Consider the following 23,849-nt stretch of genomic DNA (forward strand, 5'->3'; position numbering starts at 1 on the left):
GAGGGAGGGGGGAAGAAGCAATAAAGATGAAGTAACTTGGCCAGTCAGAAGGTAAGTGTCAGAAGCAGGGTTCAAGCCCAGACCTTCCTGACACCAAGTCTAACACTCCCTCCTCTCCACTGTTGTCTCGTCCCCTGTTACTACAAGGAAAAAGGTCCATGTCCACAGAGACCTTATATCTACATGTTTCAGGGTCTTCCATTAGCTCCTAGGAAAAAAGATGACATGAGACACAGCTCAGCATCTTTTGTCACATACATGGTCAAGTATGATCCCGACCATGCTTTTTACATCATTTCCATCTTCCCCATTCCCTTTTCTCCAGTTACACCTCAACATCCCTAGTTCAGGCCCTTATCACCTGAACTATCAAATCACCAGGACACATCCTTTGGACTATTAAAATAGCCTCCTAATTGTTCTCCCCGCCTTCAGATTTCCCATCCCAGCCCCATTTCTAGTCTCCTCTATCTATCATCAGCTGCAAAATTGATATTCCTAAAGCACAGGTTTGGTCATTCCAGACCCATGCTCCAGAAACTCCAGGGGCTCCCTATTACTTCTCTGTCAAATATGTCCCCAGCCTCTCCTTCCAGGTTTATGGAGCATCACTCCCCTTCACACCCTTGGTTTCAGTCCAATCAGCTCACTTGGTATGTATGACATCTCCCATCTCCCTGGGCCTTTGCATAGCCTGATCCCGGACCCTGGTTTTCACTCCTTCCTTATCTATACCTCTTTGGAATCTCTCAGCTCCAGAGCCAACTCCTACCCAAAGGCATTCCTGATCCCTCTGACTGTTAGTGCCTTCCTGCTCTCACCAAGATTACTTTGGATTCATTTCCTGTATACTTTGCATGTTTTTGTATTTAATTATATATGTTATTCCCCTCCATAGAATATAAGCTCTTTGAGGGTAGGAACTGTTTCAAGCTTGTCTTTATATGTCCCCAGTACCTAGCACAGAGCCTGGCATATATTACACATTTAATAAGTGCCTGGTGAATGAATGGAAATGTATATATGTGTATATGTGCATATGAGAGAACCATGGCCCCTGGAAAATCAGTCAGGAGTATACAAGATTTAGCAGCTACAACATTACAGGAATGGAGGGCATAGAATAGGATATTTCAGAAGGCAAAACAGTTAGGATTACAACCAAGAATAACCTACCCAGCAAAAGTGACGATAATCCTTCAGAGGAAAAATGGATATTTAATGAAATAGATGACTTTAAAGCCTTCCTGAGGAAAAGACCAGAGCTGAAGAGAAAATCTGACTTTCAAACACAAGACTGAAAAGAAGCACAAAAAGGTAAACATGAAAGAAATCCTGAGGTTCAATTTTTTATATTCCTATATGGAAAGATAATACATGTAGCTCCCAAGAAAATACAAATAGGCAAGGAAAAAACAAAACTATCACTCTTTGCAGATGATATGACGGCATACCCTAGAGAATCAACTAAAAAACTAGATGAAACAATTAACAGCCGTCTTCCCTACATAGCCCCTCTGGTTCCCAGGTCCTGGCTCCTTGCCGTATGTCCACATCCTTCTTCTGTTCACACTGTAGTCAAAACCTGTCTAGAACCTTGACAAGTTCTAGTGAGCACCTCCTTCCCTGCCACTGTGGTCAGTGCTAAAGAGAGTGTAGCTTCTTCTCATGATACTTTCCTGACCTCATCCATAGCCAGGCTTCCTGACATCCACAAAACAGTAACTTTTTTATTTTATAATGTAATTTATTATAAGTGGGGCTTTATTTTCAGAGGACTCATGAACTAGAGTATAATTATAATACCAGTGCTGTGTCTTAACCATCAATCCCACAGCGAGTATCTTTAATATTGATAAGTCATGAGCAGTGAGTTGGATTCCCATGGCAGGAAGTCAGAGTGTCAGCCTTCCCAGCTTCTGTTTCATCTCTCATTCCCCAGTAACGAAGTCCTTGGGGAGTCATATCTCTCTCGGTGGAACACATACAGGCAGAAGCATTAATATGAAGATGAGAGGGAAAGGGGAAGGAGGAGGAGATGGGAGGGGAGAGGGACAGGAGGAAGGAGAGGAGAAGAGCATTGAAACTTAGTTTGAACTAAATAGTCCTGCTTCAGTATTGTGTGGTTCTCATTAATATCAAAGTATAATTTGGAGAAAGGAAGAATAATATAGGACCATAGACTCAGAGATGGAGATGATCTGAAAGGCCATCTGGTCTAATTTAATTTTTATATATGAGAAACGTAAGGCATGAGACTTGCCCAAGGTAACTAAGTAGCAGAGCCATATTCTCAGAATCCAAATCCCCCAAAAGTCTACAGTACCTCCCTGCTTCTCTATTTGTTTAGTTTTCTAGGTCAATGAGTTCTGCCAACCCCAACCTATAAATGAGTACCAGGTGCTGTGGGAGCTATTAAGGAAAGTCATCTCGAAGGTACACAGCCTTGCTCCTTCATCATATAGCTTCCCTGGAACCAATATGACTAAAATTTTGAGTCTTATTTGTAGGTTAAGGGCCATTTTCTTTTGCCTTTTTTTTTGGATGGCAATTGGGATTAAGTGACTTGCCCAAGGTCACACAGCTATTTTTTTGTGTTAAGTGTCTGATGCCGGATCGGAACCCAGGTCCTCCTGACTCCAGGGCTGGTGCTCTATTCACTGTGCCACCTAGCCACCCCAGTTAAGGGCTATTTTCAAAGTTATTCTAAGTCCATGTCTTTGTTCAATACTAGATTATTACATAGATGCTGGCAAAGGCAGGAAAGAAGAAGAAAAATTTATGGCAATAAGAATCTAATTACCACCCAATAATTCCATTGTTGGAAGTAGGCCCTGAGAGTGTTATCAAAAACAAACAAAAATAGTTATTTGCTTGAAGATTTTTATAGTAGCATTATTTATAATTGTCAAGGAAGGAAAACAAAAAACTGTATCAGCTCAAATGCCCAACGATGGGGGGATGTTTAAACAAATTTTGATGCAATGAAATATTATAATGCAATTAAGATTCAAGTATAAAGATATGAACAAATCTGAAAAGACCTTTAAAACAGAATAATACAAAGAGGGGGATGGGTAAGCAGAGCCAGAATAGAATATATACCAGGTCCAACTAAGAGGAAAAGCAAATGGGAATGGAAAGGAAAAAAAAGAATCCTGATAGATACATAGGAGGGATTGAAAAGTTGATATTTTATGCATGAAATCTAAGTTATTTAAATTTAAATGTTGGCAAAACAAGTTTACTTGATTGCTTTGATGCTTAATATTAATTTTTAATTAGACATTTTAAAATTTTATTACAATGTGCATTTATTCAAAGGTGATTGATCTAAGCATCCATACCAGTAAAAACTAAGTGACAGATGATACAGATTATGATATGTGGTTGGACAGGCAAACCAATCAAGTTAAATTATTGGTGTATATATCATTTATTAGTACTAAAAACTGAAATGAGCTGAGCCCCTCAATTAATAAGAAATAGAGTTGGGAAAAATTGTGCATTGCTAACAAAGAGCTCAATATGCTAATTACCACAAAAGCCCATCTTTATAATAGTAGTATTGACTCTGTGGAAGAAGGCCTAGAGGAATTCTTCCAGGAAGTTATTCTAAGTAGCTTCTAAGGAAGAACATTGAGGAAAATCACACAAAATAAGAAAGTATGGATAGTAAGTGATAGGCACCAATGGAGGGAGAGAGGTCATTCACTAAAGTATTGAAGGGTTTAATGAAATATATATGAAGTGTAGTGATACTATATGGCTGTAAATGGTGGAACCCCACAATGTCAGGAGAATCTTCATTGCAAGCAATTCAATGGGCAATGGAAAGAAACATGATCAGTGTAAGTAGGCTGAAACACTTGGTGAAAAATGTCTCCTGGTGCACAAGGGAGACTGTCAGGGATACAAATGACAGGGCAGGTGGTTTCATAAGAGCAAAAAGATGATCATAAAAAAAGACAGCCTGAGCAATGCACTAATTACCCATGAAATGTTAAAAGCCTCAAAGGAAAAACTCCAGTGGATTGAATGGATCTGTTAATGATGATTTGTAAAAAGACATGGATGAGAATTGCATATGGCAAGGGCCCTGCCCCAATGGCAGTACTCTTAAAAGGAAGAAATCACGGTGCCAACGAAGTAGGGGAACTCCCATGTCCCTGCAGTGAGGGATGGTGCAAGCCTGACCATCATGAAAGGGTTTTCATTCCAAAAATATCAATGTCAAAGTTAGAAAATGAAAATAAAACTCCAGTACTTGCTACAATGCCTAAGAAGAAATAATTTGCTTCACTTGGAGAGGCATCATTATGGTGAAGCAGATAGCCTGCAAACTTGGAGACAGGAGCCCAGGGTTTGAACCCCTTCCTATACTTATTGGCTGGGTACCTGTGGGGAAATAACTGAACTTCTTTGAGTCCCTATCTCTTATAACTGAACTTCTATCGTAGACTTCATTCATCTATAATACAGAGATCAGAGATAGCACAGCATGGAGGATAAAGAATGACCAGTACAGACTGAAACATAAGAGGCTCTTAATAAACACTTAATTGATGGATGGATGGAGAGCCAAGCCTGGAGCCCGGAAGAACCAGAGTCAGGACTCACCTGTGATATATACTAGTTTGTGATCACAAGCAAGTAATGTCACCTCTCACTGCCCCCAGGAAATTCTCTGAAGCCATCAATTATAGATGAGCACTGATGGATTCCCTACATGGGAGAAAGACCAGATTTTTTAAATTATGGACATAATAGCAAATATAGGACCTACCTCACAATGTGGCAGTAATAATTATATATATATATATTCTCATTTGATCCTTATTCTCTATCACTTCATATATTTATCTTTATAACTGATCATATATATCTTCATTACTGATTATATCATATATTATATGTTAGTATATGATCAGCAATAATAATATAACATCTTTATTTCAAATCACATATATCTTTACTACTGAATATATAACATGATATTATATTATCAGTAATAAAAATACATAACGTAATATAGAACAAAGATCAAATTGGAATATTATTACTAAAGATTTCTCATACAATACAGATGTTACATATGATAATAAAGATATATAATACGTGTTTATAGCCTTTAGAAACCTTGAAGGGAAGGAGAATAAGCATTTATACTGCATCTTGTATGTTCACTTTATAATTATCTCATTTAATCCTCACAACTCTCCAGAGTAGCTGCTGTGATTTCCCCTGTTTTATAGTTGAGTAAACTGAGAAAAAAAGAGAGCTCAAGTGACTTGCCCAGAGTCACAGAGCTATTAAGTGTCTAAGGCTGGACTTGAACTCAGGTCCTCCTGACTCCAGACTCAGCACTCTACCTAACTGCTAAATGACTGCTATTCATTATATTTTTGTCTTAATATTGATAAGGAGAGCATAAGGAAAGTCTGTAAAGGGACAAAGATACAGTCATCTCTTTTTCCCAAGTATCTGGGAACCCCTATCTTGGTCCTATTGCCTTAGCCATGGTTTTTGTATTTTCTCTATTCCTTCTGCCTAGTTAGTAATATAGGATGACTGGAGTCAGCCTCATCCTTCCCAACCTCTCTTCAGTATTTGACACTGCTAACTACCCTCTCCTCCAGGAGAGTCTCTCTTCTCTGGGCTTTTAAAGTGACATTCTTGTTTCTCCTCCTACCAGCCGGATCGTTACCCAAGCCACACCCCTAACCATGAATGTCCCCCAAGGTTACATCCTGGATTCTCTCCACCTCTTTTCTCTCTGCATTCACCCCTTGGTGACACCATTAGTTACTGTAAGTTCAATCATCTTCTCTGTGAAGTGTCTTACGATTCTATAAATCCAGCCCAAGTCTCTCTCCTGAGCCAGTCCCACATCACCAGCTGTGTACTGGACATTTTGAACCAGATGCCCCATAGACAGCTCAAATTCAACACACTTAAAACAGAACTCACTATCTGTCCCACCAAACCTTCTCCATTCTCAAATTTATTTTTTTTCAAGGGTGCCACCATTCTTCTAGCCATACAGGTCATAGCCTCAGCATCACCCTCCACTCCACACTCTCAACCCCGAAGATCCATTCAGCTGACAAATCCTGTCATTTTTACCCACATAACACCTCTCTTGCTGTCCTCCCATTACTCACACATCACCACCCTCCTTCAGGATCTTATCACCTGGAAAATTGCAATGGTTACTCGATTGTTCTCCTTGCCCAAAATTTCTCCCCTTACCAATCCAAATGCCAGTTTCTAGAATGATTTTCCTAAAGAGAAAATAGAAAAATCAAGAGAATGTTATATACAGTAACAGCAATAGTTGGAAGAATTGTGAACAACCAACTTATTCTGAGTGTTATAAATACTCAAATCAACTACAAAGGACCTAAGAAGGAAGATGCTATCCACCTCCAGAGAAAGAACTGATAAATAGAAGTATGCATAGTATGGTTTTACATGTTTATAAATCTGTGTCAGATGGTGGGCTTCTCTAGTGCGGGATGGGGAGGGAAGGAAGGAGAAAGGTCAGAACTTAAAATGTAACCTAAATAAGTATTTTTTTAAGAGTAAATCTCACCATATCGTTCCACTATCCAATCACCTTCACATCTTTCCTATTACACTTTCATGATGAATTATAAATTCTTTGGATATATAAACTCTTCCCAACCTACCTTTCAATCTTATTACACATTACTCCCCCTCCATGTGAAGAGGTTACCCACTAAGAAGGAGGGGGATGGTTGCTCTGGAGACCCCAAAATACCAACACACCAGGTCCTGCCAAATGAATTCAACTCGAGTCAAAATTATTTATAATCAAGGGCAAAAACGTACCAGTCTGTGTTCAAGGCTAGGTAGAGGAGAAACAAGTGTTGGCCAGAGTTAATGGAGATGTTTTCATGGAAGAGTTGGGCCTTGAGATGAACCTTGAAGGATAGGTAAGATTTGGTTAGATGGAAGAGTGGGAAAAAGGTATTTCCAGTTTAAGAAATGAATGGAACTCCTGCGTGAATGTGGTATAGTGGGTGGAGAGTTAGCCACCTTTAGAGGCCTAAAGACCTGAGGCCAAGTCTTTACTCTGATGGGTAACAGCTGTGTGACCCTGGGTAAGTAACTTAACCTCTCAAGTGCCAGACATTTTGAGACAAGCAGGGGTCAAATTGCATTTTGAAGAGGTATGAGAAGTAGCTTTTTCTCAACTTGGAGTTTCCTCAACCATTGAAATCATAGGCGCATTCCCTGTCCACTTTCCCCCATCATAGCCTTTCCAGGCCAGGATTCCCCCTTCTCAGCTCCCAATGAACACTTAAACATTTGCCAAGTTGAACTATTAGAAATATTGAAAGACTGCAGCTAGAATATCAATAGAACACAGAGAATAAATTGGATGAAACAGTGATTTCAGGCAGAGATTGCTTAATCTATCTGAAACTGTGTGTAATAGAGGTGGGAGTCTGCTCTCAGCAGCTCAGGTGTAGAACTCATTGGCTTAGATAGAATGTGGGATTTGTGCCGGGAGGGCAGCATCTGGACATTAGCTGGAGCTTCCCTCCTTCCCTCCCAATATCATTATTCCCCTTTTCAAAGTGGGAATACATGTCCTGCCCTTCGAGGCTTCAAATCTTAAGGACATCTTGCTGCTTGCGGTCATGAGCCCTCTTTTCTCCTGGGTCTTCTCTCTCATTTTCCAATGACTGGGGGGCCAGAGGAGGAGAGATGGTTCATCAATTTCTTTCTTCTGTTTTGGTTCAACAAACCATCCAGGCAAGTTTCCATGAGAGTGATTCAGTTCCTAGTTGGGTCCAAGTACCACAGATGGCAGGTGCCAGGACTGCGTGAACTGGGGGGGGGGGGGAGAGCTTGGCCTCAGTCCACTCTTAGAAGCCTCTATTTCTTTCCAATCCTGCCCTCCACACGCCCACCCCCACACTCCTTAGTGCTCACACAACCTTTTCCACTTGGAACCCACGTCTTACTGAGCCCAGGACCAAGGCTCTGTGGGGGCCACGTGGAGACTTCTCTGGGTGACGGATCTCCAGGTACGACCACTCTTATTGTCTATTTCTCATTGATTTTCACGATTACTTTTTACTGATGATAAAAATCGCTAGACCTGATCGATTCCTTGAGGTGGGATTTTTAGAACAAGACTGGGTTTTGGTTTTGGGTTTTTTTTTTGGGGGGGGGTGGTGGCCATGGTTCCCCTGCCCTTCAGATCACACCCACGCGTGGTCATTATGCCCACGGCCCCCGGGGGAGAGGCGGAGGGTCTCCCATCCCCTTGTGCCGGGCCCCCAGGGTCCGCAGCCGGGGTCCCAGGCCAGCGCCAGCTCTCCTAATCCTCCTGCAGTCAGACTGAGGTCTGGGGACGGAGGAGCGTTCTCCTCCTGCTCCGGTGCTGGAGGCATCAGCTGCTTGAAGCACATCCTTGGGGTGCCAGGCACGGGGGGGGGGGGGGGCACCACTCCTGTTCGCCCTTTCTGAAGATAAAGTGAGGCCGGACAAGGGAAGTGACTGGCCCAGGGTCACGAAGCCGGTGGGAGTCTCAGGCGGGCCTGTCCAACAAGGGGGCCTAAGGGCCCTTCAGGGGTTAGCTCTTGGAGCCTTTGATCCGGGGTCTGAGGATTCAAATCCCAGTCCGGACAAAGCCGGTCTACCCGCTTCTAGTCTCAGTTTCCTCATCTGTAGCAGTGGTAGTGAGAGTGGAGGAGCTCGGACGTCCCTCCCAGCTTCCCTCTAGGACGGTTCGGGCACTGACACCTTCATTCCGGCTGTATGGACGAAGATGACACTCCCCTCCCCCTCCACCCCCGTCGGTCCCCTCGGGAGCCGCGGGGAAGGAGTTCTTGGCACCACGTGGGCGGGGAACTGCGGATTCTGGGAGCTGTTTCCGGCCGGCGGGCTTTGTGCGGAGGACCGGAAGTGGGGTCGCGGGAGCGCCGGTTCCGGTGCTGATTTGCCGGGGGAGAGGAAGAGGGAAGGCGGCGGAGCGCTCTGAGTTTGGGGCCGCTCCCCGCGCCATGGGGGGCTGGAGGCTGTTGGCCCGCGCAGCCGAGGGGCTGTGGGCCCGGGGCGGCGGCGAGGGCTGCGGGTACGTGGACCGGGGGGGGGGGGGGGGGGGGGGGGGGGGGGGGAGCGCCGCGGAGGGCCAGGGCTCGAGCCGCCGGGGCCTCACCCGGGGCAGGGGAGGGGGAGCGTTCAGTCCAAGGTCACAGTGGGAGCGCGGCAGGTCGTGCCCTCCCGGGCAGCGGCTGATCCGTAGGCGCTTAATAAGTGCTCGACTAAACTGGTCACTCCTGAGCCAACAATTGTTTTATTTTCCATTTATTGCTTATTAAGCGCCTATGATGTGCCAGCACTATGCTGAGTTATAGGAATGCAAAGATGTCAGCCGGGAAATATTAAGCGCCAACGATATACCGACATTGTGCTAAGTTACAGGAATGCGAAGTGACCCAGCAATAATTAAGCGCCCACCGTGCCCCGACTTTTTGTTGAGGTTTTGCGGATACTGAGATGGAGTCGTTTACATGGCCAGAGAGACCACGAGGCTAACACGGAGGAACCCCCCCCCCCGAGCCGCACTAAGACTTTTGGGACGCAGAGAAGTTAAGGGCGGGGGAGGGGCACCGGCGCATGCCCTTCCCACAGCTTGTGCGTCACTCGGGATGTTCTGGAGCAGATCCCCCTATTTAGGAGAATATCACCCGTTTAGGGACGGTTTTGGTCCCGGTGAGGACAAGGAGCATTTCCTCCTGATGTGGGGATGCCCTGTTACTTAATCCAGACCCCCCAGGAGCCTGGGGTACCGTCCACGTGCAGGCTGCCCCTCGCCCCCTTCCTTTAGGACAGAGGTGTCTGACCGCAGGCGGTGCCCGCATGAGAGAACGTTCATGGCCGCCTGCAGGGATCTTGTGTGGTAGCGGCTCGCTGTTTCTATCCGAGCTTGGTGTCACTGACCCTTAGAAAAAGGAGGCAGAGATGGTCTAGTGGCCAGTCTGGAGGGGAGCCTCTGCACTTTGGCCCGCTCTCTGAACCTTCCTTTCATTATCATTCTGCTCCCAGGGCTGTCTGTGGTCCTGCTTCAGGCCAATATGACCGACCTTGACCTCTGCAGTATTTGCCTGCCAGGTCTCCCTACCTCCAGGCTTCCCTTTCCAATCAGTCTTTCACACAGTTGCCAAATGATCTTGTCAGAACATAGGTCTTAACCAAGCCCTCCCAGTTCAGGAAGCCTCAGGGATTCTCTTGCCTCTAAGATCAGACAGACTTCTCCATTTGACCCTTTATCAGGGGGATCCAGCATCATCTTTATACAGCTATTTTGCTTGGCCCCTTTCACATACTTGCCTACTTGCTGATTCCCTTGTGTGCTGTGCTATATCCCATCCCTGTGGGTTTGCACAGGTTTCCTTCCCCCTTCCCCTACATACTCTCCTTCCTTATGTATCATGATCTCCAGATCCCAAAGTGATATTCCAAAAGCACCCATCACTGATGTTCAAGAAGCCCTAGGGACCCCTCATCCATTGCTTCTAAATTAAAATGTTAGTTCTTTTCACAGTCTGGGTCCAGCCTCTTTCCAGGTGGTTGATGTCACCTTCCTTCCCCTCACACCCAGCACTTCACCAAACTGGCGGCTCCTGCAGCCTCTAGGCCACATTCAACCTTCTAGGTTTTTGGGTGCAGCATTTTGACCAAGTCCAATTTTACAGAACAAATCCTTTTATTAAGGGGATTTGTTATCTGAAATTTGGATTCAGTCAAAGGGCTGCACTCAAGGGCCACGTGTGGCCTTGAGGCCCCAGGTATCCCACCCCTGGCCTAAGCTATTCTTACCCTACCTGGAATCCTCCCTTGATCTCCTCTCACAATCCCCAGCTTTCTTCAGAGCTCATCTAAAGTACTACCTAGGGGCGGCTAGGGGGCATAGTGAAAGGAGCACTGGCCCTGGAGTCAGGAGGACCTGAGTTCAAATGGGCCTCAGACACTTAACACTAACTTTGTGACCTTGGGCAAGTCACTTAACCCCAATTACCCTGCCTTCCCCCCTCCAAAAAATAAAAATAAAAAAAGTACTACCTCCTTAGGAAGTCACAGAATTGGCTTATTGAAAGAAACTTCCTTCAAAAGGCTGAAAATAGGTATTTTGTTTATATCCTCTACATATTTGTGAACATGTGTCTCCTCTACTGGGGTTCCTAAGTGGTATCCATGAATTTGTTTAACAGTTTGCTAACTATAGTGCAGTAAAATTGATTTCGTTTGTAATCCTGTGTGTTTCACACATTGAAGAACATAATTCTGAGGAGTCCATAGGCTTCCCCAGACTGCCAGAGAGGTGCACGACACAGAGAGTGTTTAAGAACCCTCGAAGCCCAGTAGAATGGAAACTGCTGGAGCTGTTAGAAATGTTGGATTGCCTGAGATGAGACATCCAGTGAGCACTTGAGTAGAGTGGATATGCCCGTAAGGAATGGTGATAGGGCTTCAGATTGAAAAAGACAAGAGAGGTGACTTTTCTGGTCTTACTGCTTTAGTTTTTTTCTTTGGTAGTTGACATTTTTTTTTTACAGTGCTCCTCTATGCCAGATTAGAAGGAATGATTTGACCTGTTTTCTCTTATGTTGACAGGTCACACTTAAGCCTCATTGTGAGAAGCACCCATGGGGCCAGTTGTACCTGGTGGCATGAACATCTGTCTGAAGAAAATTACGAGTTTCTTAAACACTTAACTGCAGAAGAGTATAAGGCCCAAACAGCAAGTAAACTGTGTCCTCTGAAAGATGAACCATGGCCCATACATCCTTGGGAGCCAGGTACATATCTTATTTGTTTGAGGATTTTAGTTTTAGGCTCTGGTCATGTTTTTTATGTCATATATACACATTTATGTACTTATATTTCCAGTCTTCCGGCATAATAAAGTCTACTTGGGGATAAGTGATTATTGTATTTGGGGTTTGTGTTAAACTGTCTTAAATGTCTGGCTTTTCATTGAAAAGGTTCCCTACTAATAAATTATTTTTTGAGTGACCTCTCGTATTCCAGAGTTAAACTGTGTAAAGAGTGAGGCTCATTTTGCTTAGATACTCAGTTTTACAAAAAGATTACTTAGAAGAATGAAAGATGAGTAGGAGGAAGAGGCCCAAGTTTCTTATGCGTTAGCTAGAACATCGATGTTCATGGGATCTTTCCATATCCTGGGGCTCCCAGAGATTCTGGTTCTGCAGTCTGGTAGAGTGCTTGCTTAACCACCCGCTGCTATGGGCTAGGCCCTCTGGATGCTTTCTGCTGAGTCGTTCGTATTGTTCAATGATCAGAGGGGCTATGTGGAGCTTCTTAAGAGTTTGTGTAGCAAAATCTTACTTGTGGCAGCTGATTTGACAACTTTGCTGTGACAGTTTCCCCCATCCCGGACTCTCCCAAGCACCCTGGCTTTTTGGGGATTTGAATTCAAGAACATCTGTTTAATACATTGAGAGTAGATGGATATTGCAAACAATAAAAATGACCTTAATGCTTTGAAAACTGTTGTATTGAACCGGCAGTCCCTGGTTGGTTTGTATAAATTCCTATACTGTTGGGTACAGTTCCTGCATGTCTGTTACCAATAGCTGTGTTTCATCCCGTGTATTGACTATTTATATGTTTGAATAATAAATATTTGATATGCAGCTGGTGGTGTAGTACACAGAGCACTGGGCCCAGAGTCAGGAAGACCCGCATTTAAATCCAGTCTCAGACACTCATTAACTATATAACCCTGGGCAAGTCACTTAACCTGTTTGTCTCAATTTCCTCATGTATAAAATAGGGATGATAATAGCGCCTACTTCTTGGGGTTGTTGTGAGACTCAAATGAGAACATAGTTGTAAAGCTCTTAGCACAGTGCCGGGCACACAATAAATACTGTAGAAATGTTACATATTATTTGTGTTGAAGCCATTAGTATTTGGGGAGAAAAGTAGCTTTAAAGTTGTGTTACAAAGGGGTGAAATCTTTGGGTTTCTTTTTAATTTCCAGGTTCCTCAAGAGTTGGTCTTATTGCAGCAAAGTTGGGCATGATGCCATTATGGACCAAGGATGGTAAAAAACACGCTGTCACGTTACTTCAGGTAAAAATGAAAAATAGACTAGGTCCCAACAATTGTCATATTAATTATATCTAACAATTAGCGATAGACTATGTATATTGTAACTGTTCACAAATGTGATTATGTGCCAGTGTCTTATGGAAGACTAGAACATTTTGGCAAGGGTGGGGGTAGGAACAGAGAGGTCCTAGGATTTCATCATTAGAAGGAGCCCCAGTGAGGATGCCCCAAACCAATGCAAATTGATAGCTGCTGTGCAACTTAGAGTCTTGGGGAGTTCCTTAGGACAAGGACACGAACCCCGTTCACACTTCCTGCGAGGCCAGCCTCCTCACATCCTGGCGTTAGCATGATGAGGAGCTAGGAGTTCTGATGAGTTACCTTGATGGCTCTTAGTAAGGGCGTCTCGGATTTTGCCAGGCATCAGCACCAGGCTCTCTGATCTATATAATTCACTTTGCTCTGGAATAAAAAGAACTTCGTCTAGATCAAGTCATGCCTGATCACGTCAAATAAACACAGGGCTTGATTGACCCTGCTCTGTATGTTCTGGGTTGTCCTGATGCAAATGAGAACCTCTCATCTGTCCATTAATTGTTCAGACTGAGATTGTGATTTACTTCTGTTTACTTCTTCATGTGGGTCTGCTTTGAACTTGATTCCTCATGGCCTCTGAGCTCTGGTTAGAGACACAGTGAAAGAAGTTAGGTTTCTACTTAATTTAGTAAATTTGTGTAGCCATACTTTAAGTGTTATATGAATAATGTCATTTAAATTGAATTCTGCATTGTAACCTTTCACTTATGTGGGTTTGTCTTTAAGGTACAAGACTGCCATGTCCTAAAATATACTTCAAAGGAAGAGTGTCAGAAGAATCGGGGAACCCTAATAGTAGGAGGGAAAAATGTTTCACATTTCAATGTAAGTTACTATTATCAGATTAAGTCATTTGCATGAGTTACTTATGAATTGTTTTGTGTCTTGAAGCTGTAGCACTACAAATTACTTTTTGGTCTTTGAGCAGATTACTTAAATTTCCGCCTCTCAGTTTCTGTAGGAAATCATAATATTTTCCTTAAGGAATAAATACTGCTGGCAGTTATTAGATATGTTTAGTAAAGAACTTGGGGTCCTAAAAAAAATCTAATTATGAATCACAAGTTTTTAAAAATAAGTCTTCAGATAGAATGCTAATGTTACATAATTCCAAGCTCCTTTAAATTTATATTTTAAAATTCTGTCTCTTAATTCCTGAAAATAACCAGCTCCTCCATATTCATGTTTTTCCTTAGCTCTTAAAAAGTGGATGTATTTGCTTCATGTTGCTGAGATATGTTTTTCATTAATTGTAAATTATTTGTAAGCAGACAATAAGCTTAGAGTATAATACATATTACCTCCTTTAATAGCAAGGGACATTTTCTTTAATAAAGCCCAGAAAAGCAGTGGCTAAGCAGGGAAATGGTTCCTTTTCCTTTGACCAATTCTGTGCCTACTGTACGTACAGCTCCTTAATCAGTTGTGATAAATGCTCGGAGTACAAAGACAGAAATGAAATAGTTCCTGATGATAGAGAGAGAGAGAGAGAGAGAGAGATTATGAACAGAATAAATACGAGCTAAGTTTTGGGTACAGCCCCAGAAACCGGGGCCACCAAGAAAGGCTTCGCTTGAAAGGCAGGTGGTACCCAAGCAGAGTTCTGAAGGGTTGGGAGTAAACAGGACTCTGGAGAGGAAAATCACTTTGGCAGTCTGCAGGGAGACTGGACTGGTGAGGGCAGAGGGGCCTGTTAGGATGCTGTCACAGCAGTGCAGATGGTGAGTAACGAGGCCTTGAAATAGAGAGTGGTAGCTGTGTGACGGAGAAGGGGCAGAATACCAGAGAGATTGTAGATGCAGAAGCAGCAGGATTTGGTGGCTGATTGGATATGGGGGGTGAAAAGTAGAAAGGTCAGTGCCAGGGTGGCACACCCTGATACCCTGGATGACAGGAGGGCCCTAGAAAGAAGTTGCATGTTCAGAAGCAGAGAGGATTGGGGGCAGGGGCAAAGAAGTCCATGGATGCTTGTTGGATTGAACTGAAGGTGTCCTTTGTGACAGCAGCAGATGTTTGTGAACATCTCCCTCATCCTGCCACAACCTTCACGGGATCTCACCATCCCTGCCACCCTTTTCCCCTGCCTCTCATCCACTCCTTTGAGAAAGCTGTATGCCCTCAGTGCTCCTGCTCTTTCCCCTGTCACTCTCATCCAGAGTCTCTGTATTCTGGCTTCTGACCTCACAATTCAACTGAAACTCTCCCCTCTAAAGTTATCAGCCATCTGTCCACTTCCACATCTCATCGCCTTTTCTTAGCCCTTATCCTTGACCTCTCTGTGGTGGATGATGCTGTCAGTCACCCTCTTTTCCTCTATAATTTCTTCTTTTGAGGTTGTTATGACACTGCTTTCTTCCAGTCATTCCTTCTCTGTTCTTTTGGCTATGTTATACCCACTGACCATGGGTTATATCCCTCAAGACTGGCTTGGGCCCTCTCTTCTTTTTGGCTCTTTGCTGTCTCTCTTGGTAATCTGATGAGCTCCCAAGGCTTCAGTTATCTTGCACATGATTCCCAGATCTAATTACCTTCACCAAACTCTTGTGAGCCACATACTCTCCACCCCTACCACCAGTTGCCTTTTAGACAGCTTGAACTGGCTGTCTCATAGGCATCTCAAACTCAGTATGTTTTCCCGAAAAACTTTCCCCCCTTCCAAACTTTCCTGTTCCTGAAAAGGACACCATGATCCTTCAGGTCACCCAGACACACAGCCTCAGTGGCATTCTTGGCCTCTCTCTGTTGTCAGATCTTGTTTCTGCCTATACATCAACTCTACTGTGTTCCATTGTTGCTGCTCAGAGCTAGCACCCTGGTACAAAGCCCCTCGGCCCTTACCCAAACTAGTGCCGCATCCTTCTGACAGAAGCTTACCTGGTCTCGGGGCCTCAGGTCTCTCCTCCCCTGCCCCTCTCCTCAGCTGCCAAGAGGATTTTCTGAAGCTTGGTTCTGATCACCCACCTTCCTCATGTACCTCCAATTCCTCTCCGTCTCTAGAATCAAAGAGTTCCTCTTGTATTTTGTATCTCCGCGTTTTCATAATGTGCCTTTCCCTCCCGTTCTAATGTTTTTACACTTGATTCTCTTCCCCTCACTCTGAGATCCAGCAGCACTGACCTCTGTCTCCTGCCTTAGAGCCACTGTCCTGGCTGGCCCTCCTGCCTGGCATTCTCTGCCCTCTCCTTTCCTCTCTTGGCTTCTTCTTTCGCCTTCTGTTCAGGTCCTTTCCTGTCTCCCCTCTCACATTAGCTCAGTGTTCTCCTCTTTATTTTCATTGGACTGGATGTTCTTTGAGGGCAGGGACTGTTGTTTGCCCTTCTGAGGCAGCTACAGAGTATAATGGAGAGCACTGGACCTGGAATCAGGAAAACCCAAGTTCTGATCCTGCCTCAGACACTCACTAGCTGTGTAACCCTGGACAAATCACGTATTCTCTCCCAGCCTTAATTTCCTCATCTGTAAAATGGGCATTTAATAACACCTGCCTCCTAGGTTTGTTATGAGGATCAAGTGAGATACCCACTATGATCATTATTACCATTATTCAGAGTGATAGAACAGAGGTCTTTGGCCCTGATCACTCAGCCATAGCCTCCGGGCCTTGCTCCAGGGTCACAGCCACACAGCTCTTGCCAGCTTCTGTCCTCTCTCCTTGCCCACTACCCAGCCTCATGCCAGTGATTGTACCTTGCCCTAGGATGCAGCCGGCAAGTCATTTGCTCCTGGGTGCAAGTGTCCTCCTCAGTCAATGTTGAACCTACATGCGATCTTAGGCATAATCAAGACAACTGCCCATTGGTTTCTGTTTCTGCTCCCTGCAAATTCAGGTTCATACCTTCTGAATCAGGGGCTGCCTTTTGCCCTAAGACACAGCTGCAGGTCTCAGTCCTTCCATTCCCCAAATTGGAAGTTTCTGTGTAACACCTTCCTGGATAGACCTTGTCCCCAGTGCCCAAAGCCCTCTGTCCGTCTCTTTCTGCTGACTTGGGCTGGAAAAATAAATCCTTGTGACTTCTCCTTGGATTTCCCAATCATGGTTCAGTCTGGTGCTCATCCCAAACATCCAAGGAGTATTTGGGGAGAGCAGGCCTTTATTAGTTTATTCCTACTCTGTCATCTTTAACTCTCCTATATAGAAATGTCAGTTATTCCTCCTTCCCCACCCTGATGGGGGCCTGCTATATTTTGAGGACTTAATGAATTCAGTATTTGAAGACTCCCATAGTATTCTAAAGCCACAGTAAGGTTTTTAGGGAATCTTTTTTTAAATGTTAAGTGTTTATATTTTTCAAATGGGTTCCAGACCTCATGGGTGCAGGTCTTTAGATTGACAGGTATTGGTTTTCTATAATGGACAGTTGGTCTGTCACCTTAAACGTTCATACCATGTTTGTAAATGCATGCCTTTTTTTTTTTTTACAATGCTTTATCCTTTCACAAATGGTTTGTGGTGCATACTGCTTCCAATAGAGCTTTGCAAATTAAACTAGAAATGTATACACTTTTGACTATTTTGTTAAATCTATTCCAAAGATGAAGAAAGAACCAAAAGTCCAATGTGTGCTTAGAACCTCTCTAAAACAGTATTTACAAAATTGTTCCACAAAATCATGCTATTTTTGGCTTTGTGAATATAGGTACTATGACAATATTTCTATGCTAGTGTCATTTAATATTAGATACTTAATATTTTTAATATTTAATGTTTTAGAAATATAAGCTGAGATATTAAAAACATTTATTACATGTGGCAATTTCAATATGAAGTTCTGTCTTCAGCATTCCTTCATCTCCACCCCCCTCCACACATGGATATACCTTACTCTGGTATCTCAGAAGTACTAAATCTCCATTTATGGATTCTTTCAATGCATTTCAAGTGTATTGGCCAAATTAATTTTGGAAGTGCTGTTCTAAACTCTGTCCACTTATGCTAATGATTAGATTTGACTTGCTTCACGTATTCATTAGTGAGTACTTCTACTGCAACAAAATACTCCCATGGAGCCATCATATTCCCACCATTGCTCTAGTCCCCAGGCCAGTCCTGCTCATCCTGTGAGATTCTGGCCTCTTTTGTTTTTTATTTTTTTTTTTTTGCTTTTTGGAGGGGCAGTTGGGGTTAAGTGACTTGCCCAAAGTCACACAGCTAGTAAGTGTTAAGTGTCCGAGGCTGGATTTGAACTGAGGTCCTCCTGACTCCAGGGCCAGTGCTCTATCCACTGCACTGCCTAGCTGCCCCTCTGGCCATATTTTTTGCATAGCTTCTCCACAGAGCATCCCCTCAACATGCCAGAGACTTTCTTTGAGGCATTTCTATATTTTGTGGCTATTAGTCACTTGGATTATTCAGCTATTTTCCTTTGCTCCTGCTGTACCACCATCTGATCTCCTTTTCCCATTACACATTTCCTCATTGATAACCCTCATGCCACCTGGAGAGTAAGCCGCCATGGCTGCTCTGTTTTTCTCCATTGTCTTTGGAGTCACCTGCAGCTTTGCTTCCTCAGAGACCATACATCATTTTTTTAATGATCTGTGTCATCATTAGCACAGTAACCACCACATTTGGACCATGATGCCTCGGGCCTCAATTTACTTTTCAAAGTAGAAGTAGCATTTAAGACAAGGTTGGGAACAAGACCAAGTACAGACTAAAGAGATCTTTGCCAGAGATTTTGCAAAAACAGTCTTAAACATTAGATATCACTTTACACATAGCTCAGAGAAATTAACATATCAGAGGAATGGAAAAGGCATAGATAATGATTGTGGCAGCATTTTTCTCCCCCAAAGCAGTACAGAGAACATCAATAACTGGTAACCCATAAACAGATTTCTTTATCTTTTTAGAATCTTTCATAGAATTATTCACTTCATTGATTGAAAGATACAAAAAAAAATACAGGATTTCTCTCTCTCTTTTTTTTTTTTTTTGTTAATTGCAAAGATCAGCAGAGCAAAAATACAGCCTTAGACTCTCCTTCAATAAGGGGTCTCTTCCTTAAGTACATACAAGACTCCTTAATAATTGCAGCCCAAGAGCTAAAATTGTGCTCATCACTCATAGATGATTGATGTCATTTGAGGTAGGAAACAGGAAGTTACATGGTTTTCAAAGATACTCTGTTGGAAGAAGATGTCTTGCAGAAGGTCTAAATAGAAGAGGAATTCCCCCTAGATTGCAACAGAAACTTTACTATGATGATAAATAATATTCTATTCCCAAGTCCTAGTCAATATTTAAGGAACGTTCATTTTAATAGAATTGTCTGGGTAGTCTGCTTGTGTTGCAGTGGTTTTTGGCCTGTGTAAATAATTTTTAATGACCTAAACTTACTAAGGGACAGCTAGGTGACTCAGTGGATAGAATGCAGGCCTGGAGTCAGGAAAACTCATTTTCCTTAATTCACAGCTGGCCTCAGACACTTGGTAGCTATGTGACCCTGGGCAAGTCACTTTATCCCTGTTTGCCTCAGTTTCCTCATCTGTGAAATGAGCTGGAGTAGGAAATGGCAAACCATTCCTGTATCTCTGCCAAGAAAATCCAAATGCAATCGAACACAACTGAAGCAACTAGACAACAAAAGCTTTTGTAAACTTATACATATCTGGTATGATGTGGGTCTTGATTCTGTGATTTGACCAGATACTAACATTTGATTTGATGTGAGGAGTTTATTTAGGAACTGGTCAAATTTTTTTTAATCAAAGAAAAATGTTTATTAGTATTGGGGAACACGTATTATGATATGAGAGCATAGCAACAAAAATCAGTCTCTTCAAATGACTCTTTCTAATGATATATGAAAATAGGTCTTATGCAATTCTCTATAAATAAAATATGCCTTTCTGTAGAGGAGAGAGAGGTCTTTTTTTTAAAGAAAATCATCAGCGCACTGGCTGTTTGTCTGAGGACTACAGCATGAAATTGTAATTGAAAAATGAAAACTAGGAGTATAAAATATTTAGGCATTTTCAATGAATTTATGAAGACTTCATGTTGTTTTTCCTGGACTAGAATTTTTTTTAATCTGAAAATTCATGCCTATAATAAGTTAAACTAAATTCAGTTACTATTTTGCTTACTTTTGCAACATTGAAACTACAGATTTAAGAAGTGCAATAGTACCTACAATTACTCAATGGCCCAAAATTAATGTGAATCATTTCATCTTATGAGCAGAGAAGCTTTTCCACCATGAAAAAGGATAATTGCAGGAAGCTTAGTAGGTTACGGTAGCAGCCTCCTTGGTGGAACTATCCAAGTGTTACATGCCATCGGTGTCCCTTAAGTTACCTTTTGAGAGTTTCCTTTGGTTGTTTAAAAAAAAATTTAGTTATAATGTTACTGTTATCTCTTCCAGGCTTAATATATTTAGTTTTATTTGAGTGATTACCATTTTTATCTTAGAAGTTTTGTTCCTAAAATACAACTTTTGAAGTATTTTGCCATTTTATTAAAGATAATAAAGGAATAATGGATTGTTTTGTTTATTCCACAATGTTGTGTTTGTGTGTGGAAGTGGTTGGACTTAGGCATTATCATGTTTGTGTTAAATATGAAAATAGCTTCAGTGTATATTTAAAGGCTAATCCTTTAAAACCATAATATTCATAAAACAGCATCAATGTTTAATTGTCACATGGATTATTCTATTGTCGAAATGAGTTTTATGTTCTGTCCTAAAAGTTATTAGACTGATTCCTATTGATTTGATCAGAAAGGAAATTCAGCAATGTAGTTTTGTTATTGAAAGTTCCATGTCTGTATTTGGTTTTTGTTATGAAAATAAACCTGATGGAGGTAGTCGGTGAAGCACAAACAGACCTTGTAAAAGCAGAAGATGAAGAGATGGCTGTGAGGACATAGACAGAAGGTTGATGACCCGGGGAGAGCCCTTTAGAATGACTGGAATAAATTATGTCTTCTTCCATCCCTCAGAGAAGAAGTTCTTAATAAGAAGACCCTTAATTAATAATTGATTCATTCAAAAAAGAAATTTTTAAATAGTCTTCTAGTAAAGGCATTGTTCTGGGTGCAAAAAGGATATAAAAATTAATGACAAGTCATCCCTGCCAACAAGTATTTGCTAGTGAGTTAGTGAAAATGAAACATGAGTGCTCATTGTGGAAGCAGGCTTCAGATTCTGCAGCTGACATTTACTAGCTGTGTGTTGATGGACGAATCTATAATTACTTTAGTTATAGACAGGCCTGGAGTTTCCATAACTATGAAATCAGAAATTCCTAAGGTTTTAAGAAGATCCACATATGTACAGTAATCAAGAGTGTGATCAATGCTAGGGCATCTTTAGAGAAGGGAGGAGAACACCATTGGGTGGAGAGAGCCACAGGAAACTTGATGAATAGGTAAGATTTGGGGCTGGGCCTCAAAGGACATCACTTGAGTAAGTGGTTCTAGGAGAGAGTGGGGTTGAAGGTGGGTGGAGAGTGCAAAGCAGGAGAGGAAAAAATGTTCAGTAATGGCAAAGAGTCTAGGTTGAGTGGAGCACAGAGCGTACAAAGAAGAGCGAGAAACAGTTTAAGAATAAAATCATTGGAGGGGAAGAGGCCGACTGTCCATTGTAAAGTTTGAGAACAGAGTAGGTAGGTAAGCTGATGTGGACCCCCCCCCCCCCCATGGGTCTGTGACCTTGGTGATGGGGGCCTTCCTTTCAGAAGTGTAAATCACAGCTCATCCGTCTCTGCCAGTCCCCCAGGAGGTCTGTCCCTCCCACCATAAGTTCTCCACCAGGAGTCTGCCCAGCGTGTTATTTTTGTCTACCTGCCATCCTGTGCTCCAATCCATTTCTCTGTTCAGCGGTATTTCTCCGTAGGTTTAACCTTAATTCTGGTTGTTCTTTGAAGTTCCTTTTAGTGTTGTAGGTTATAGCTTCCTCAAACCCACCCTGTGCCTTTTCCTGACCTTCGGGGTGGTATGGTTTTGATCTGCAGAGACTGGTGTGTTATGTGATACAGCATCACATTGAATGATGGCATTAAAAAGATGGGCCATTGTTTAGAAGGGTGGAGTCTTTCCAAAGGTCACCCAGACTGCTTGCTCCTGTCTGATTTTTATCCCATCACTTTGTCTGTTTGTAATGTGTGTGAGTGTATGTGTGCATGTACACACACACATACACACTTAGGCCATGATGATAACAGCCAGCCTTACCTTTACACAGCTCTTTAATGTTGACAGAATGCTTTACTTGCTTTATCTCATTCGCTCCCCCAGTGGCCCTGGGAGCTGGGTGCTGTTATCCCAATTTACAGATGGGGAAAGAAACTGAGGTGGTGACCCAGCTAGTGAGTAGCTGAGCCTGGCTTCCAGCCCGGGATCTGGGAGCCCCCTCTGTATGTGTCCTGATCAGGCGATAGACATTTTGGGCCGCTTGGCATTTCCTGTGCCTGGCCTGATGCCACCAGCACACCAGGATCATTGGGAGGGTCTTATCCGTGGAGCATGTGTTAGTGCCCACCGCAGGTGGTGAAGGTGGAATTAGAAGAGAAGGGATGAAAGGGGGAGTGGAGATGGCAAACACATGGATGGCCAGTAATCTGGGTCTGAGGGCTCCCTTCTAATAGAGAGCCGCTGGAGGTGACTGGGCCAGAGACTGACATGCTCCATCTGCACTGAAGAGAATCACTTTGGCAAGCTTGGTTGGCATGGACTGGAGTGAGGAGAAACTGAGGCCAGGAGATCCAGTAGAAGCCTTTGCAAGAATCCAGGCAAGAGGCTTGGAGCTCCTGAGCTAAGGCAGTGTCTGTGTGAGGAGAGACAAGGGTCAGAAGCTAGGAGAGGTCCAAGATGGTTATGGTTGCAGTCTGCTGGAGAATATGGGAGGAAGGGGATAAAGGGACGGCCCAGCAAGGAAGAAAGCTACCTTGTGAGAGGCGGCAGAAGAAAGGGGGTGGGAGCAGCGGTGTGGGGGCTGAGGTGAAGAGGTGAGAAGTGGGGCTGGAGCCACGTGGCAGTACCTCTTGGGGAGTGAGCTTAGCTGAAGCTGGACAATCAGGATTTATAATGAACCCAGGGAACACAGTGTAGAGACTCACTGTCAGGCAGGAGTAGGAGCAAAGGAAGTAGGGAGAAGAGCAGCAACAGAAAGAAGGGGTATGTCATAGCAGAGGACAGGGCAGGGTTAAAATGGCCACTGGGGGCGCCAAGATTAGAAAAGGGAGAGAGGGAAGCCAGAGCGCTGGTGATGGCCTGAGAAAGTACTGGCACTGCCCTGGGCCCTCTTCTCTTCTCTCCTCTGTGGTATTTCACTGAGTGATCCCATCAGCCCCTGTGGATTTAATGACCATCTCCACATCTCCCCCCCTGCCCCAACCTCTGCTGACTCCAGTCTCACATCTCAAACTGGATGTCTAGTACACTTCTTAGACTTACTGTATCCAAAACAGAACCCATCATCTTCCCCCTGGGACATGGGTGGGGAAGCTGTGGCCTCCTAGGTCCTTGGGTGCAGCCTTTTGACTGAGCCCAAATTTTACAGAACAAATTCTTTTAAGGGAGTTTGTTTTGTGAAGTTTAGATTCAGTCAAAGGGCCATGCTTGAGGACCTACAGGGCCACCTGTTCCCCATCCCTGCCCTAGACCCTCCCCCTACTACCTTCCCCATTAC

At 43.4% G+C, this 23,849-nt stretch overlaps 1 protein-coding gene across 1 annotated transcript in view; it reads left to right on the plus strand.

Moving 5' to 3' along the window:
* The first annotated feature begins 8,944 nt into the window (after nt 1–8,944).
* Nucleotides 8,945–23,849, plus strand: part of MRPL3 (mitochondrial ribosomal protein L3) — a 40,959-nt gene continuing 26,054 nt past the window's right edge. The window contains exons 1-4 of the mRNA XM_069088385.1: nt 8,945–9,112; nt 11,656–11,840; nt 13,049–13,140; nt 13,942–14,040. Of these exons, the coding sequence (XP_068944486.1) occupies nt 9,042–9,112; nt 11,656–11,840; nt 13,049–13,140; nt 13,942–14,040 (447 nt within the window). The 5' untranslated portion in view covers nt 8,945–9,041. The remainder of the gene's footprint in view (nt 9,113–11,655; nt 11,841–13,048; nt 13,141–13,941; nt 14,041–23,849) is intronic.

The sequence above is a fragment of the Petaurus breviceps genome, unplaced genomic scaffold, assembly GCF_028583685.1.
Source record: "Petaurus breviceps papuanus isolate PSGF00001 unplaced genomic scaffold, PetGlider_PUasm1.0 185, whole genome shotgun sequence".
NCBI classification, from domain to species: Eukaryota; Metazoa; Chordata; class Mammalia; order Diprotodontia; family Petauridae; genus Petaurus; species Petaurus breviceps.